General features: G+C 49.8%; 1 protein-coding gene across 1 annotated transcript in view; it reads right to left on the bottom strand.

Moving 5' to 3' along the window:
- Positions 1-6368: 6368 nt before the first annotated feature.
- DUSP22 (dual specificity phosphatase 22) overlaps positions 6369-18011 on the bottom strand; it is a gene marked incomplete at its 5' end in the record, with an annotated part of 31347 nt that continues 19704 nt past the window's right edge. The window contains 4 exons of the mRNA XM_008946914.1: positions 6369-6554; positions 9798-9969; positions 11487-11561; positions 16438-16487. Coding sequence (XP_008945162.1) covers positions 6369-6554; positions 9798-9969; positions 11487-11561; positions 16438-16487 — 483 coding nt within the window. The remainder of the gene's footprint in view (positions 6555-9797; positions 9970-11486; positions 11562-16437; positions 16488-18011) is intronic.

Genomic DNA, 18011 nt, shown 5'->3' with positions numbered 1-18011 from the left:
AGCCATGCAGCAAGCTGCAGGAGACGTGGGAGCAGAAGCCCAACTGCTGCTCAGTCCAGCGTTTTATGGAGTGGCCAAAGGTGGCTGACTCCGTGTGCCCTGTTGACAAGCCAAACCCATGAGACTTGAGCCAAAAAGGACCATGGAAGTGCCCAGCCTGCCTCATGCCTGTCACGTTTTTGGGGAACTTACATGCACATGAGGGATGTAGAATTCTAAGGGAGAAAAGCCTGGGTGGAAACGTGAGCTCTCACCAGACAAACATCTCCTCCAGTGTGATCAGTTTGACATATAAGGGCACCATCCTGGTGAAAGGAAGGTCAAATCCAAATAACTCGGAAGCTCCACCTCAGTCCCTTGAATGAAAATGTTAAGGAAGAGAAGTGTTGAAGATCCTTCCAGTGACAGCAAAGGCCAGAGTGCACCTGAGTGTTACTGTAATACACCCTGGGGGTTTGTCTTGGGACAAACCTTTCCCCATTCCCCCCAAAATTATCACTGATTGTTACTCCCGACCTGTCCTACCTTCCAGAGCAATGGAGATCTTCATGCAGGCTTGCAAGGACCTCACTGCAAACCAGACATGATCAGGTAAAAAACCTACCTAGGAACAGCAGGTCTAAAACCTGAGGATTTGACCCAAGCCTACACAGCACTCAGGTTTGGGGGGTTTATTTTTCTCCTGCTTTTGAGACATTCAGGGATTACATCAGTGGTTTTGCTGGGAGTTGCATCCTGCAGACTGACTTGCAAAGACTTCCAAAATGCAATCCTTGGGAAAATATCCAGACTGAAGAGTTCTGGGATAAATACCAGATTTCAAAGAAAAATAAAATCACCCACAAATCATCACACACACCAAAAAACAGGGGGAAAAGAAGGGCAGGAAGGGAAGAGATTCAAGAAAATGCAACAAAGATCCCATCTGCTGTATTCAACAAATTAAATACAAACTCCTTTGCTTTTAGAAGAAGAAGGGAAGAAGGGGAACTGGAACTCAGACCTTCAGAAGGTGCATTCCTGGATGTGTCTGCCCAGATCTAGAGCTGTGCTTTGCCTGCGTGGAGAGACGACCAAGCAACTTAAACATGCTGCACTTCCAGTAGCTTGGGGCTTGGTTCTGATCCCTCTATTCATCGTTCAATGAATAATGGGAGGTACAAACCTGCACATCCATAATTGCCTCAGCTAAAATGGAAACTGGCTGCAGGACTGGCTGAAAATCCCATTTTTTGAGAACGCTTGCAAAGGAATTTTACTCCCAGTTCACAGCTGAGACAAGCAGAGCAGAGTCTGACAGGGACTGAGCTGTGCAGCCATTCCGTGGCAAGGAGCCACCTCCTGCTCACCCTTCGTTAGGTGCCCACTCCTAATTAATCACACTGGAAACTACATGGAAACCACGGGCAGTCATCTTGCTACTCACAAGTCGCTCACTTCTGGCCGGCTGCAGTTTGCAGTGCTCACTGGAGCAGAGCACACTCCAGCATGTCCAGAGCAGATCCTGCTGGTGGGGGGCAGGACTGCAGTGGGGAGCAGCCGGGGGGAGCCCCGAGGCAGCTACAGCCCCGGGAGCACATGGAGAACGAGCCCCACACTGACACTCTGCTGACAACACCATGTGGAAACAGCTGTTCTGTCACACGCGTTGTCTCCAGGGGTTTCTACAGAGACTGCTCAGTGCAACGTCACCTCCCTCACGCCAGTATTTTCTGGAGATCAGCATCATCCTCCTCGCTCCCCGTGACACTCTGCTGGGGCAGGTGGAAGGACCCTCCTGGTTTGCTGGCACTGCCCGGCCCCGTTACCAGGTCCCGAGCAGCTCTGGTTTTATGTTGCCCTTGAGAGGAGCCAAAGGAAGACAGAGCAACAGCAGCAGCATGGTTTTCATTTGGAAACTGCTGTTTTCCTGCAGGGTAGGGGGAAACCTCCCCAAACTTCAGAGACTCCCCTAGCCCACAAGAGATTATATTGAAACATTTTCTAAGACGCAGCTGTGGCTAACAGGAGAGGGCAGGCAATGACACTGCTAATCCCAGCACCACACAGCAGGCTGCACTGGACTCCAAGTCTTTCCCAGAGAGGCAGGGAGAGGACTGAACCACGTCAGTAACATCAGAGCCATCCCACGCCCACTGAAGAGGGACTGGAATAAATTATGACCAGGGTGCTTCTGGCACGTTCAAAGCTACCTGCAGACACATTCCCTTCATTCTAGGGGAGGAGATCATTACGAGCTGGATCCCAGAGGCCCTTGGGAAAGTTCCACACGTCCCCTGCAGTCTATAAACTTAACAAGTGCTGGGAGGAGAGGGCAAAAAGCAAAGGCCCAAACCTGCTGTGCCCGAGCACGTGGCTCTGCCTGTGCTGAGGGAGCCCCGGCGAGAGCCGCTCAGCCGCGCCCGCAGCCCGGGCTGCTTGGCCATGACTGGTTGTACTTTCAGGCTGGTGGGTTTTTTGGCTCTGGGTTTGGGGTTTTTTGGTTGTTTGAATGCCAGAATTACCCTCTTAGCAGAGGCAATGTCAAACCAAGAATCCAGTGTGTTATCTCTGGGAATTTAAAAGGGGCTTTTTTTCCCCCCCACCAAGAACCATCATCTGCCACGTAGATCAGCTTCCTCTGACAAACCACTGCTGAGGGCCCCGAGCCTTGGCAGCCTGTAAACCAGCTACAGCTTTACAGCCAAGCAAGCCCTGAACCAGTGAGCTGTGGAAAAGAAGGAATAAAAACTCTGGATTCACCACATACCCTGTTGCAGTAATGGCCCAGCAGCAATAAGTACGAGTCTGACACGTGATATTCTCTCCTGAGACTATCAGAGGTGCTTCTGCTGCAGGCTCCTGAACTCACCTGGAAGAACTGGGTGGAGAGAGGGAAAGTCTCAAGGAGTCCATGTGCAGGAGAAAAAAGCAATCTAAGTCCCAAAAGGAGCTAGTCCTGTGGTCCTGTTTTACCTGCAGGGATACTAGCAGCGAGTAGAAGCCTCCCAGACACTATTACCCATTGCAAGAAACACACAAGCAGATCAGGTGTTAACATTTACTTTTATTTATAAAAAAATTGTAGAATGTATTAAATACAAACATTTGGAAAAAGCAATCGAGGCTTCGCTAAGATGCCCAGGAAGAGGAAGACAGAGAATCAAGAAGCTGACCAGGTTTAGAGTTTTTAAACTAGCTGAAGTCATTACTACAATTTTTCACTGACTTCTTTATAGGCAGCGGCCATTAGAGCAGCCAGTGTTATTACTGTCCCCTTCCAAAACCAGGGACAGCACTGGCCACATCTTCCCACTCAAGCACAAAACGTAAGGAAGCAACTCTTTCCAGGTTAAAAATCAGAGTAATAAATACTAATGCATTTACCCATTACCTACATCGTATAACACTAAACATTTGCTTAGAATCACACATGGATATCAAGTTTAGCCCCCCCTGATTGATTATACATTTCAAATCCAGATATCCAGTACGGTGTTATAAACTTTATACATTTTCCAGTGAACGGCAAAATGAGGACAAGTGTTTTGAAGTACAGAAATAAAATAACTTGAATGCATTGACTACACTAGAAAGGCCAACTACTAAGAGGTGGACTGGGGTCTAGTCTCGTTCCAGATTGCTGGAAACTCCTACAAACTGCCACTGAACGGCCGGCTGGAAGACAAATCATGTCAGGCTCTCAGTCTCTGTTAGCTCCTCTCCCTCTCTGAAAGGCCGAGGGTGAGAACTGCAGCTACTCTCTCTTCTGCACCTCGTGGTAATAAAGCACTAAACAATCATTCTGCTCTGCACAAACTGAGTTTTCTTAGACTGCTGTTGCTCTTTTACCACTTAAATGCAGGCTGCAGTACCTGCCGACCCCTAGGCGAGAGCTAGAGGCAATGGGCCACAGCAAACACCTCTTTTGTCTTGTATGGAGAGAAGTTTCCCCTCCCTGCCCCCGTGGCACTGCCTCATCCTCCTGCTGCACCCTGTGTCTGCTTTCGGGCTGCAGTGCAACTCACCTTGATGTGGCTCCATGGCCCTAAGGCCAAATTCTGTTCTAAAAAACTCCAGCTTGCAGGACTGACTCTTTGGGGACAACCAAAGTATTAAAAAATCCACTCCAGGACGACCTTGGACAGACGAAGGTGAACAGACAGCTCCTGTCTGCCCTGTGCTGGTCAGGGCAGGCAGAACTGCCCTCCTGGCAGCCCCCGTGGTGGGGCAGGGGCTGGGTGCTCCTCACAGGGAGCCCCGTGGGGGCAGGCTGGGTCCTGGACAAGGAGAGGGATGGATGAAGGGAGCAGCACCCTGAGTGTGCGTCAGACCCTGCTGCTGAGGAAGGTGCTGCCCAGCTCGGGCTGCCATCCCCAAACAGCCCGTGCCCTGCACAGCAACACCTCCAAGAAGAGCTAAATGCTGCTCTTTCCAGGCAAACACAGAGCAGTTGCTGGATACACCACGCAGGAGATGGTTCCTTTAGCCATGAGCTTAAAAGCAAAGTCAGTTCCAGCACCCTTCCTGAACCCTGTGCCCCAGTGTGATCCCCCTGCTCTCCCTGTGCCCAGCACACTGAGCACTCAGTGCAGTGAGAACCCTGATGCAGGCCTGGACTGGGGTGAAACAGGCCAGTTCCACCCCATTCCCTTCTCTCCTTTTTGGCCATAACTGATACCCACAGATATTTCACAAGCTGTAACATGTATTTTTTTGGAGATACTCAACCACAGGTATTTATCAGCCAGAGCTTACTCCACCCCAGGAGCCTCGCCCCCATCCCAAGACTCCACTGCCCAGCAAAGCGAGCAGGAGACCCCATGAGGAGGAACCCTGGGAAGGGCTGGGAGGTCAGAGCACCGAGGAGCCTGAGTGGCAGCAGTCTGTTCAGTGTGCTGGCCACTTCTCCCTCAGCCTCTAGCACGACACACACCACACACAGACTGATGGGGGGGCTGGGCTTGGGTTTCTATCCTGGCTGTTTGGGAGGCCTTTTTTTTTTGTTTTCTGGGCTCTTCAAGAAAAACAGGCCTTTCATCCTCTGAGTCAAAGACAGGAAGCCATGGTGCATCAGCATCACCCCCAGCCCATGATCAGAAATCAACACTCTGTGACGTATTTGAGGCGACTCTTGGAACACAGGAGCCAGGCACTGGCTCTGCTCCAGCAGCACACCCAGGTACCCAGAGTGGAGCAGGGCCCCTGCTTCTAACCCAGTTTAAAAGCTATTTTAAAAATGCATTCCTACGAATAGGATCACAGCCAAGCAGACAGAGGATTTAAAATGGCAGGAAGCTGAATTTGAACAACTCAGTTTTTAAAGCAGTGAGAAACATGGGAGTTTAGAAGGCAAGGCATGAACTCCTCAGCCACAGGCCCTGAGCTGCCCGTGCACACGCCCGCTCGCTGCGCCCCGTGCCAGGATAAGGTCACCCACGGCAGTTTTGCAGGTTGCAATCACAAGGACAATGACAGAACAGCAAGTTTGAGGTAGCTGGAGTCGGAGAGCAGAGAGGAGAGCAGCAGGGAGGGAGCAGCTCTCGTGCCCAGCCCGCTCTGTGGCGGCGCGGCACCACGTGTGCTGGGTGTGTGGAGAGGCACGTGTCCCACGGGAGCGGGGTGCTGCAGCACGGGACACCCCACGGGCTGCTCTCCAGAGAGGCTGACGTGGGGAGCCCAGATGCACAACCCAGGTTTGAAGCAGTGCTGAGCTGTGGGAAGAGCCCCAGCGTGCCTGCTCTGCGGCCGTCCCGCCGACGGCTCCGTCCCAGCGCGCCGCAGGACAGCGGTGCCACTGAAGGTGTTATCACTCAGAGCTCTCTGTCCCACTTCTCCCCTAGATGCTACTGTTGGTAGGAAGGGACACACCCCCACAGCTCACCTGCTCTGGTTGGCAGCCTAGCACTCCCATTCGAGCCCCCCTCTGTGGTATTCCTGCGAGCAGGAGCAGCAGAGGCACAGAGCTCAGCTCCCCTCTTCAGGTGCAGCGACATCTTTGCCACACAAACAGTGCAGAGATGTCAGACTGCCACAGCCTGAGTCACCAGGCTTCACCCCCAGAGCCCTTGGCTAGCCTACGACAACAGGAGTTGAGCCAGCCTCTGAGCAAGTGCCAGGCAACGTGGGCATAAGGGGACAATGGCCAGGGCTGGCCAGCTGGCTCAGCCACAGGAACTGGGGCACATCTCCGACAGCTCGACCCTGCCCAAATGATCAAACTGTGTGAGACACACTCATACACACACACAATGTAGTATTTTCATCAAGAAGCTTTCTACAAATCAAGTGTTGGCATGATTACTGCTGAGAGTCTTGAAGGTGGGATGGAAATTATGGCAAGATGTTTTTCAAAGGCAGAAAGAAAAACAAAAATCGGCCTCCTGCAATTAGGTCTCTGTTGTGTAGTTGCTGTAGGAGAGAGATGGCACAGATGAGAAGTTGTTATTCCACTGTCGTCCTCCAGTGTTCTGCTGCAACTCTGCCTGCTCTTTGTATTTGCTCAGAAGATTTTTGGCTTCTTGCAGATCCTGAGAAGAGTTTTCCCCATATTCTTCTTTCAGCCACTGTCTGAACTGCAGAAATTGAACACACATACACCCTGTGATGAAGCAGTAACACCAGACTGGTGCAGAAGTAACGCTCCCTCCAGTCCTAATTTCCAGAGCCCTTAAGAGCACAAGTGATTTAAAGAGAAGCATTCCAGATGTCCCATGCCCTTCAGCAGCAGCACAGATCATGCAGGCACAGGAACACAGGCCTGAAGTCACCGAGTTCCCTCACACCCCCTACAATAACCCTGCCACAAGGGCTGGGCTGGGGAGGAACAGAGCGAGGGCACCCCCTGGGCAAGGACAGCCTGGATGTAGAGCACCCTCCTCCTGTTCCCTACCCAAGCAGGGAGATGAGTTAGTGTCGAAGTTAATGAGCTCAACTTGCCCAAGTGACAACAGGCTGCAAGAAGGCTGAAGATCTGAAAGTGAACCACTCATATGGGGCTTTTACCATAAGCCCACAAACACCAGGAGTAAAAAATGTTCTGTAGGTAGCAGGAAAGGACTTCATCCTCCAGGACAAAAAAGTCCAGGAGCTTTAGAAGCTGTAGACTAGGACCTGCACGTGGCTGACATGCATGGTGTGCTAACAGATGCACCAGGTCCAGCTGAAGGCAAGTCCAACTCTGTGTCCTGGTATGAGGGTGGCCAGCTGTAAATGCCAAGGAAAGAATTGGGCAACAGCAGGGCAGGAACTCTGAGACCTCTTCCCTGGTCACTTCCTCAGCTTCCAGCAGTTCCAGCTCAGGTCCTGTGGGAGGCTGAGGCAGTGTCTTTGTGTCTCATAGCAACAAATGAATTTTTTCACCTGTGAGATCACTTTTTGAATTACCACAGGAGATCTGGATGCCAACAAGCTCCCTAAGTACGTATTGTACAAAACCCTCCCTGTCCCTCTCTGGGACCTGCCGATGGATAGCTCCATCCCAGCATACAGGGAGGAGAGGAAACCTGGTCACTGCCCCTGTTCCACTCATCTTTATAGACCCCATCACATCCTTCACTCTCAGTTCTTTGCCAGTGGAAGAATTTGGGTACACTTAGTCAACCCCCACAGTCTTCTTGCTCTTCTCTGCAGAACCAGCAAGGAGACCCAGACCCCAACTGTTGTGACCCCATGGGGATTATATCCATTTTTCAAGCCTAAACTTCCACAACTTTGTTCTGCTTGGGGCTCATGGGCAGCCTTATCCATAAAGAGAATTTCCTAAGACTGAGGTGACCAAGACCTCAACATAGTTACTTCCTCCCATTCCTAAAAGATCAGAAGCTCCTGAGTCAAATCTGAAGCTTGTCTACCATGTAGATATTTGGAATTGGAGCAAACCATGTTGTGACCTCAGTGACTAAGCCCCTTCCTGTAGAATCATAGAATCATTCTGGCTGGAAAAGACCTTTCAGATCATCAAGTCCAACCATTCCCCCAGCCCTGCCAGGTCCCCACTGCCCCGTGTCCCTCACACCACATCTCCACGGCTTGGAGACCCCTCCAGGGGTGGGGACTCCACCACTGCCCTGGGCAGCCTGGCACAGCCCTGGGCAACCCTCCAGGGCAAGAAATTGTTCCTCAGGGACAACCTCAACCTCCCCTGGGGCAACTTGAGGCTGTTTGCTCTTGTCCTGTCCCTTGTCCCTTGGGAGCAGAGCCCGACCCTCCCTGGCTCCAGGCTCCTGTCAGGAGCTGGGCAGAGCCAGAAGGTCTCCCCTGAGCCTCCTTTGCTCCAGGCTCAGCTCCCCCAGCTCCCTCAGCTGCTCCTCACAAGACTTATTCTCTGTAAGACCAAGGTCTAAAGGAGCCCACTCCAGACAGCCCAGAAGATACCACCCTGCAGTGGCACAGCAAAACACCCGTGCTGGGGCGATCAGAAAGCAGCTCACGCCCTTGGCAGCTGGCATCACTGCACTGAGCCAGGTGTGTCCACAGACACCTGCTAAGGATGTGGTTGCTCTTCAGAGACAGTAGGAAACTACAGCCCAGCCAGGGACTACAGGTGGGTATTTCTTTTTGCAAGCTACTGCCTCCCCTCTCAGTGAAAAAAGGCTGCATGTGTGTCCATGGTGGAGGAGAAAAGAGACGTTACTGTCTTTATCAGGCTATTTGCATATAGCCTTAATTGTCACTGCTGTCAGCCCAGACCAATTAGAGTAGAAATGACTGTAAGGGAGGAAGGAGACAAGTCTGGAAAGTCCCCCTCTGACTTTTGTCTCTTAAAAATCAGTTGCTCTACCATTCGCACTAGTTCCAAACGATCCAGGAAACATTCAGTTAAATATTTTTTAAAAACCCACAAATATTTACAGTTGCAACCTGCATCATGCAAAACAAAACGTTAATTTCTAAACTCTGAGCTTTCTGCAGCAGAGTGACAGGGATGGAACCAGAAAAAAAGAAAACAAACCAACATCCTTTGCCTGGTGTATTTTGTTTTCCGATTTTGGTTTGCCTCTGTTGTTGTTGTTGTTGATTTTTAATAAGCCCAGCAGGCACCAAAGCCCAGAGAACAGCAACGTGCTGAGCAATGGAAAAGGGAGGGGACGGCCAGAGGAGGATGGTAACACAAGTGGAAGTCACCAGTCACCCACGGGGAGCAGGTCTTTTGCGTGGGATGGTTCTTTTTAGGGGTAAGAAACTGATCTTTGTTTTTATGAAAACCACTATGCAGTCTCACCGTGCCCTCAGTTCTCCCAGCCCTACAAAGCCTTCCAGAGCTAAGGAGAAAAAAAGGGTCAGATCTGAGACTGTTCTACACATCAGAAAATAATTTATGAAGTCCCAGCCACAGAAGGTGTGGGGAACAGGACATGTAAGTCATAGTGAGAATCTGGTTTAACTCCTGGATAGCAAAGACTTCTGATGAGGATTTTTTTCTCTCTTACTCTTCCAAATGAAGGTGTTGGGGGAAAATTCATTATTCTGGTACTTCGAGGTTGCTGGATTCTGAGCAACTCACTCTTTAGTTTTCTCCCCTCTAAAGGTGTCAGTCTTGTATTGTCTTAGCACACAGGAAGCAATCACTGGATGGAGAGCACAGTTAGGCAGGAAGGGTTGAGATGTTCTGCTTCATCTTCTCCCACCCAGCATCCCCCAGCACCTCCAGTTCTATCTGCACCTCCCCAGTGCAGCAGGCACGGCCAAGAAGCCCCTCCCTCAGATCAAACCCAGGGAGTTAGACAAACCACCCAATCCTCAGGACAATGAGCAGTAACCCAGGGTCTGAGGCTCGGGGTCGTGTTTCCCAGCTCACCTGTCTGCAGCTCACCTACCTGGTCAACGTCGTGCTTCTCAAAGTCTTGCAGCTGCCTCTGGAAGCCCATGTTGGGGTTGGCACAGGACCTGGCGGCGCGCACGACGGACAGGGCGTCCTCCCAGCCCAGGTCTGTGATGGCCATGATGTAGGCAACCACCAGCGTCACGCTCCGGGACACCCCTGCCAGGCTGCAGCAAGAGCAGGGCAGGACATTAAAGCAGTGCTGCCCTTCATCTCTCACAGTTAAAAACATCCCTTCCCAGCATCTCAGCAGCCCGCTGTGTTGCTCGCCACCAGGAGGAAATATTGCAGTGTTTAGTGGAAAAGGTTTTGGTGCTGCTTTTGGACACACATCAGAACAAATCTATGATGAGACTGAGAAAGTGGGTTCCGAGTGGCAGTTCATATGAAGAAATCAGTATTAAGTCTTCAAAAAACCAGGGGACAGCATGTATGTTCTAAGTGAGATTTGGTTTTAATAAGCTAGGAATAAATCACCCACTTTCTTCTGTCTGTACAGACCAGAGCAGTGAAATAAGACTGTTCCCTCTCCACCAAGAATAAAGGCTTCAACTTCATGGGGCTGAAATGAACTTTAACTGCACTGCTGAAGTACACATCTGGTTGTTTGAGCTCTTTTCCTCCTTCAGCTATCCATGCACTGTGCAGCTTCAGCTCTCAGGACTCCAGTTTCCCCACGTGGAACACTGGGATCCAGTAAGAATCATTCACTACTGCTGGTTTGACAGTGCCTGACCAAAACCTCCCAACTGTTCCTGTTGTGAGCATAGGGAATGTGTTTGAGTTACAGCTATACCAGACTCTCCCACTTGGCATTTTGAGAATATTTTATGGTTTTGAAATGCTTCGCAAATTTAAATGCGTGTTTTTCAAAACTCTCGTCAGAATTCAGACAAATTATCCCTGTTTTACATACATGGAGACTGATCTGATGACTCGTGCACAGCCCTGTCATGAGTCAGTGGCAAGCTGAGGATCTGTGCTCAGGGCCTGTGTACAAGTCCAGTGTGCAGATCACGAGATGACTCTGATTCCAGACAGAGACTCAGATATGTCACTTGGACATACAGCACAAAGACTGCAACCAGTAGCAGAGAGCAAGAAAAAACCCAAGGTGGGATTTCCTTCTGTTCTCTGCAGTCTGAGGAGCCTCTCTCCAATCACAGACTTGCTATTAACAAATGCAACATTTGAATGCTTCAGTAGTTTAAAAAAAAAAAAAGAGAAAAAAAAAAAATCAATCTCTGTTCAGAGGAAAATTTTTTAAACGACTCTGAAGTCACCAAAATAGCTGTTAGAGAAACTAATTACATTTTAGGATTATGAAAATCATCTTTAAAACTACACTGATTAGAATAATGGGAAATAAATAGTCCATCTCTTGTTGATCCATCTCTAATCAAATCAATCCTACAGAAAGGTTTGATAAGAAGAGAAGGTCGAGAAGGATTTCTTGGGCTCCTTTTGTCTCCAGGCAGCTGCTCGCCCCAGTGACTCAAAAGTCCTGGCACGAGGCTGTCACAGCATTGGCAAATCTTTTGGGGCTCTTCAAATAAAGGGGCATTTCAGCCCAAGAGGACTTTGCTATCAAATGGAGATGGATGCTAATTGCTCGTTAAGATGATGCAGGTCCAAACCAAGGCAGAGGGCTGAAGAGAGGAGTCCCAGCACGTGCAGGACGTACCAGTGCACGAGGCAGCCCTCGCCCGCCAGCCGGCACTCGTGGATGAATTTGATGCTCTCTCTGAAATGCCTTGCCCTGAAAACAGAAGCAGAAGGGGAATAAGGAAAGTGCTCTGTTTAGTAAAATCACTACTTAGAAAGAGAGAAACGTATCCGAAAGCTCACTGAACGCTGCTTCTAGGCTTTAGAGCTGCATGCAGGTCCTAGAGGTAAAAGCTGCTGTCTGCCAGGGAAACCCAGGGCTCACTCACGTAGTTGTGCTGCACTCCCCTGAAGAAGAAACTGGTACTGTGGCTACTACAGTGTGCTGAACATCAACAAACACCTCCTTCTGATGACTGTCAAGTCTGTACTTCAGTTTGTGTCCCCTTTAAACTGGCAACTTGACCCTGTGTATGCTCAGACGTCAGGTGAAACTCAGCAAGAGGACAGGAGGGGTTCTCCAGGTGGACTCTCTCTCCCCCAGAGCCACCCACAACCCGCTGCCTGAATTTCCACTGAACTTTGACCTCACCTCCTCCCTCAAACATTAGGACACATCTAAAAGTTCCGACTTTCTCCCTGGCAACATGAACTCTCTCCCTTTTGTCCCTGCTATGAAAAATCTCTCAGTTTAAGCCCTGCTTTCTTCCTGGATGGCTCCTGCAGTTGAAACTCGCCGCGTGTGCAGCACAGGCAGAGGACAGAGCTCCTGGGGGGACAGGCAGCACCAGGTCTGTCGGCAGAGACCAACCTGAAAGCTGCACTCGGCACCCATGAAACACAACGTCCTGTCTTCAAGATGTTTCCCCTCTCAGGGCCAATGTCACACCGCAAGGGTGAGAGAACAAACCTCAGCTGGGCACCAGCAGCCACACCACACCCAGGAATGCCCACACAAAAGGAAGTTCCCTTCCTGCCCAGCCGCGCAGCCGCCGGCACATCGGCACTCAGGCCACGGAGGAGGACAGTGGGGATGCAGCAGGGTGACAGTGCCTGTGGAACTTGCAAAGGCAGTGATGGCGAAGCTGACACAGCCAAAAAGAGGGATCCTGAACGCCAGGACTCATCTCCAAGGCAGTTCTTGCATCCCTGGATGCCACGTGGAGAACGCAGCTGAAGAGGACTCCAGTGACTTACTGGGAATCCTCGAGGGCTGGTGTGATCCTGTGGGTCAGGACAGCACCTCACCCTGGGGTCTGGTTCTCAGGAAACCAGTCGAGTATGTGGGGTGAGGGAAGAAGAGGGACAAAGCCTTACAAACACACTCCTCCTCAGACTGCCACCCCAAAACACTTCCAATGGGCGGGTTCTAAAACACCCTGGAGCTCAGCTCTGCCCGTGGGACACCAGCAGCTTCACACAAATGAACCCAGAGGACAAACGAGACGTTGGGGGGTGTGCACCAGAGGCATTGCCACTGCACAGCAAAGGAGCACTCTGAGACCAAACAGACTGAGCCAGGTGAAACTTGGTTAGGGCTGGACTGACAACATCCCAATCTCCTTGTACACCCATCTTTTCTCTTTCTCTCTAGAAAATCTGGCCAACAGCACAGCTCCAGGCACCAGTGAATTCACCTCAGTAGTCTAGCACATGTTTTGGTTGAACACTCCAATGCTTTGGTTTCAAAAGTACCCATGAATGAGCGTAACACTCTTGCAAGGCACTGAACACAGCTAGCAGTGAACTCCATCCACTCAGTTTTATCTGCCCTGCCTTATAGCTGGCACTGCTGGAAGACTCTCAGGTGTGTTCACAGGCACTCGTGGAAACAAAAAGAGAAATGGGCTAGCTTAGAAGGAGTGCTGCTCAGCAGGAGCACAGCCTCCCCTCACCCCGAGTCAGGGAACACGGGCAGTGTACAACCCATTGGTGTCAGGGCCTCCAGCACACACAGGGGCCTAAACTCAATTTAAAAGTTATGGTACAAGCCATATTTACATAAAAACTAAGGAGGGGGGCCAGTAGTTGGCTGTGAGGCAAGTGCCAGACACAAAGAAGAATGGCAAGTCTTACACTAACCACAGAACAATTGATTATCATCTCTCACAGGAAAGCACTTGACAAATGTGTTGATTTGCAGCTTATTTGTCAGACTGAACAGTTACTTCAAACAATTTATTACATGGTATCTGGCTTTTACATCTCCCAGCTTAACGTGGGTCCTGAACTGCATCATCTTCATGGTGGGAAAACACCAGAGGCAGGAGAGCCAGCAGAGTGCCCCCACCAGCACCCTGCAGCAGTGACCTGAGCTCACACATCAGCACGCTGGGTAACCCAGAGCCAGGCTGAGGGCAGGGCTGTGGCACCAGACCTGGCTACTCCTTCATCCCTGCTCAGGCTCACACGAACATGATAAAGGTCAAAAAACCATCCCAATCAGATAGGAAGAAGCCTCTTGATGTTCCTTTCCCTTGGCAATGTAACTGCAACCAAGATCCACCCACATTTATTTTCTTAATAAGTTATGTGGCTTTTGTATCATCCCTGCTCACAGCCTGGCCACTGGAGGCCAGTTCCTCAGAAGCACAGGGCCTCAGAGCATTAGCTGGAACAGGACAGGAAGGGAACACTCGATTTCTACGGAATTAACTTCTTAGCAGCAGGTTCTTTAGCAGATAACATTTCTGGAGAAGTCAGTGGCCCAAAGTAAAATTCTCACAGTCCAGGGGAAACACTCATTTAACACTTAGGAAGGACTTCAAGTCTCAAGAGCAACCACTTGATTCCCCTGCTTGGCAGGGGCAGAACACAGGAGTGGAAGCAAGTGTCTGGGGCACACTGGTGAACACTCACACGTCGCCAGGGGACTCCCTGCTGCAGCTCCCTGGCAGTTCATTCCTCTGAGAAGTAAGCACCACTGGACAAGCTTACTAGGACTCAGTGTGCATTAGACATGTAAGAAACCAGCAGCTTCCCTCACAAAAATGGAGCTGAAGTGAATTAAGAGCTTACAGCCCAAAATTCACCTTTCAGTGGTACCTTATCAACCTGCCAGCAGCTGCAGAGTAGCAGCAAAGCTCCTGAGCAGCTTGCTGTTGGGAGACAGGAGACAGCAGCATGTACCTGTCAGTCGTGCCTGTCACCCAACACCAAGAAAATCCAACGACCTGCAGCACAGGATGCTGCTTTTTTTGTCCCCTGCCACCAGCAGAATTCCCTCCTGTGGAAGAAGAGGGCAGATGCCCGAGGCCGTTGCAGGGGGGCTGACTGCCCGTGCTGCTGTCCAGCTCTCCCCTCCCCAGGGGGCTCAGGGGGTCAGGTCCCCACGGGGGGCAGGGGCAGAGGCTGTGTGTGCAGAGCAAACAAGCTGCTGCTCCCCAGCCCCACGACTTCATTCTGCTTGAAGATCTGGAGCACATAAAGCAAAAAAAAATCGGTTACTCATCAAGTTTTATTTTAAGTGTTCCAGTGTCTCAGTATTAGAAGGAATGACGTTTGCTTGCAGCCACCTGATACCAAAGCAAGTATTTTAGATGCCTGCAGCATAACAGAAACAATACTCATGCAAATATTGTATCTTCTTACTGAAGCTTCAAGAGCCTTGGTACTGCGCCAGACAGCTCAAGCACCAGCGGTGGTTTTTCAGTATAACTCCTTGAGATTTAATAAACAGGGAGGGGCTGGACTGCACATTAATTAATATTCATCACAAATGCCATTGATCCAGATCTCTGCTAACAAAGGAAGAGGATTTGCACAACGTTTTCAGGGATGCTACAGATCTCACAATGCCACCATGCAATTACTATGACATGTGAATGTTTCCTTTTAATCTCTTTTTTTTTTGTCCTTCCCCAAATGACTTTTCTTTTACATTTATTTTTATTTAAATGTAAGGCCACAAGAGCTGTCCATGACAAAGGCAGTTAGGTGTCAGTCTTTTCATTACAGACCTGTCCTGAAATTCAGGGGTTTGGAGTGGGTTTTGTTGTGAGTTGAGGGGTGGTGGGATTTTTTTTTCCCCCCTTCCCTTAAAAACACCCCAAAATGCAGAATGAAAAGGCAAATCATCACACAAATGCCACGCTGGAATCTTTCTAGGGTATGAGAAACACATAGTCTAAAAATACCCCCCGAAAGCACGAGCCAGAGTATTGCTGTGATGTGAGAGAAGAGCAGTGCTGCTCTTCCTTCCGCACCCACGGGCCCCTGGCAGCCACCCGGGGCTCTGTAAGACTTGGTTGCAGAATGTGGCTGAAACCCCCCTCACCCCTCCCCACATAAACAGGGAGCTCTAGAAGAAAGAGTTGGTCACCATCCAAATTCTCTTACAAAACCTGTTTTGATTTCTCTTCGGAATCAAGACGCGCTTCGCTCAATGGTTCAAAACAGTCAGCGAGAGTTTAATGACTGCTAGTGGAGAGGAGAGGCTGGGACACCCTGGTTTCAGTACATACCTCCTCAAGGCAGGAGTCCCTGGAGGGCACAAACTCCCTGTCACCTGTGCCAGCCTACAGCTAAGAGCAGCAGAGCCTTCTGAGGCAGGGTCAAGAAGTCCCGAGCCGATCGTTGCAGGGGCAGTTTGCAAACTTCAGCTCAAAGTCCCCGTGTGAGGAATTTATTTCAACCCTTGAAGCACAAGGCTTCAGACCTCTCTCAAATATTCTTTTTGTAATGGCTGGAGACTGCAGTAACAAAAAAAAAAAACCACCAGCTAAGCAAAAAGATTTACAAAAACAATGGCTAGAATCAGCTGGGACTACCTCAGGAGCAGACTCCCTGTGAATTCCTGAAGTTTAAGGCCATAATTGCAGTGTTTCCATACTGACCCTCCTCCAAACCCTTGCACACAAAAAGCAGGGTCTGAACTGAAGTGGCTGGAATCAAGTGCTACTGTGTTTTCTTAACAGATTAAAAACCACATTTGTGTAATGCTTGTAAGAGAACTGGATCTTTCAGCCCAGGGTAAAACAGGGATCATGGTACTGAGGGATTCCTGTGATTTATTTTTAAAGAAAACTTACAAGTTCTGGGAGGGTGAGTCAGCAGCTGGAATGCACAGATACTTCATTCCCTGTGGAAAGAAGCAAAAAGGAATGAGAAGAAAACATCCAGGTGACACACATTTACCCAGCACTGTGCCAGTGCTGCTCCAGGCTGGTGCAGCCCCGCTGGCTCCGAGGACAACACCACTACCCAGACAAGCAGAGATCATCTCCCACAGCCAGATTTTAACCCCCTGTTTTCACATCTGCCTTGCTGCCAGGACACCAGCACACAGCTTAGTCATGCTTATCCCAAGGCCCAATGGCAAGCTCTGTAAAACAGAAGCAGCTTTACTGAGAAGGTGTAGACCTCTTTTCCACATCCCATTCTCCTCACATTTCTAGCAGAACTCGGTTGCATCTTCTCTCATCCCTCTAAACAGATGCTACAAACTAAAGCTGTGATAATCAATTTCTTTTTGATCCCATCCAACCAGTTTTCTTTACCTAGCTGATAAGCCAAACAAATGGCATTTCAGAGGAGAAACGTGTCTGTAGGATGGGGTTGGGCTTTTATTTTTGGGAAACTTCAAGAAGGACAACCGTTAAACCCACGTTTTTCTTCCAGTTAGCCTCACTTTCTCAGTCAGGCATCATAATAAGTTACAAGATCAATTAGGGAAGTTAGATAACCATTTCTGATGCATTAAAAATGTTCACGGGTGTATTTAAAACAACACTATAATCATACACTGCTGCTTTGCATTGTCACCACTTACTTTAACTGTCATTTTCTTTTCAAAGCTTATTTTGCTCCCGTGACTGTAAAGAACATTTCTGAAAGCATATTTAGCTAACCTCACAAACAGGACTTCCAAGAATATAGGTTGCAGCTCAGACACAAAACACCCAAATCATTCACTGGCAGTCTTTTGACCTATCTCAGATGCAGAGTTATGAATTTTTCAGAGGTACTTTGAAAGATAAGGGTTCACATGCACCTTAGTTTGTCCTTCTGTAACAACACAAACCCCTGTAATAACCCTGCATGTTCAGCAACCCACTGGGAGTCACACACCCATCTAGGTCTGTAAGGGATCCTTTGCCAACAAGGTGGAACAATGTGCATCTACCAGCATTTCATTTGGGGTAGGGGGTGAACAGTTCACAGCTCAGCTGTGGTGGCTGCCTGAGGCAGCACCTTCTCCAGCACCCCCTGTGCTCTGCTGACCCAGGAACTCCTCTGTCATCTCCCCTACACCACTGACAGCCTCGTGGCTGCAGAAGGGGGAACCAGGACAGCTCCACAGCCTTGAGCTGATCCACCAGCCTGCACCAACACGTCCACTGACAGGTGACATAGCAATAACACACTGACAGGCTGCTACGCCAGGGATGAGAATTATATTGTGACAGATTAATTGTGGTAACGAGCATCTTGGGTGACGCATCTGAGAGGTTTATCTTGGACACTAGTACTGCTCCAAGTGAGTCACTCCAGTAGAACGAGGGCCTGTGACCTGAAAGCAAATTTACATGCTCTTCTTCCCCTCACCCTCTGGCCAGCTCCATGCCCCCAGTGCAGCCCCACGCCGAGGGAGAGGCAGGGAGGG

The sequence above is a fragment of the Merops nubicus genome, unplaced genomic scaffold (genome assembly GCF_000691845.1).
Source record: "Merops nubicus isolate BGI_N331 unplaced genomic scaffold, ASM69184v1 scaffold18639, whole genome shotgun sequence".
Classification (NCBI taxonomy): Eukaryota; Metazoa; Chordata; class Aves; order Coraciiformes; family Meropidae; genus Merops; species Merops nubicus.
This window is presented reverse-complemented; position numbering and strand designations above follow the sequence as displayed.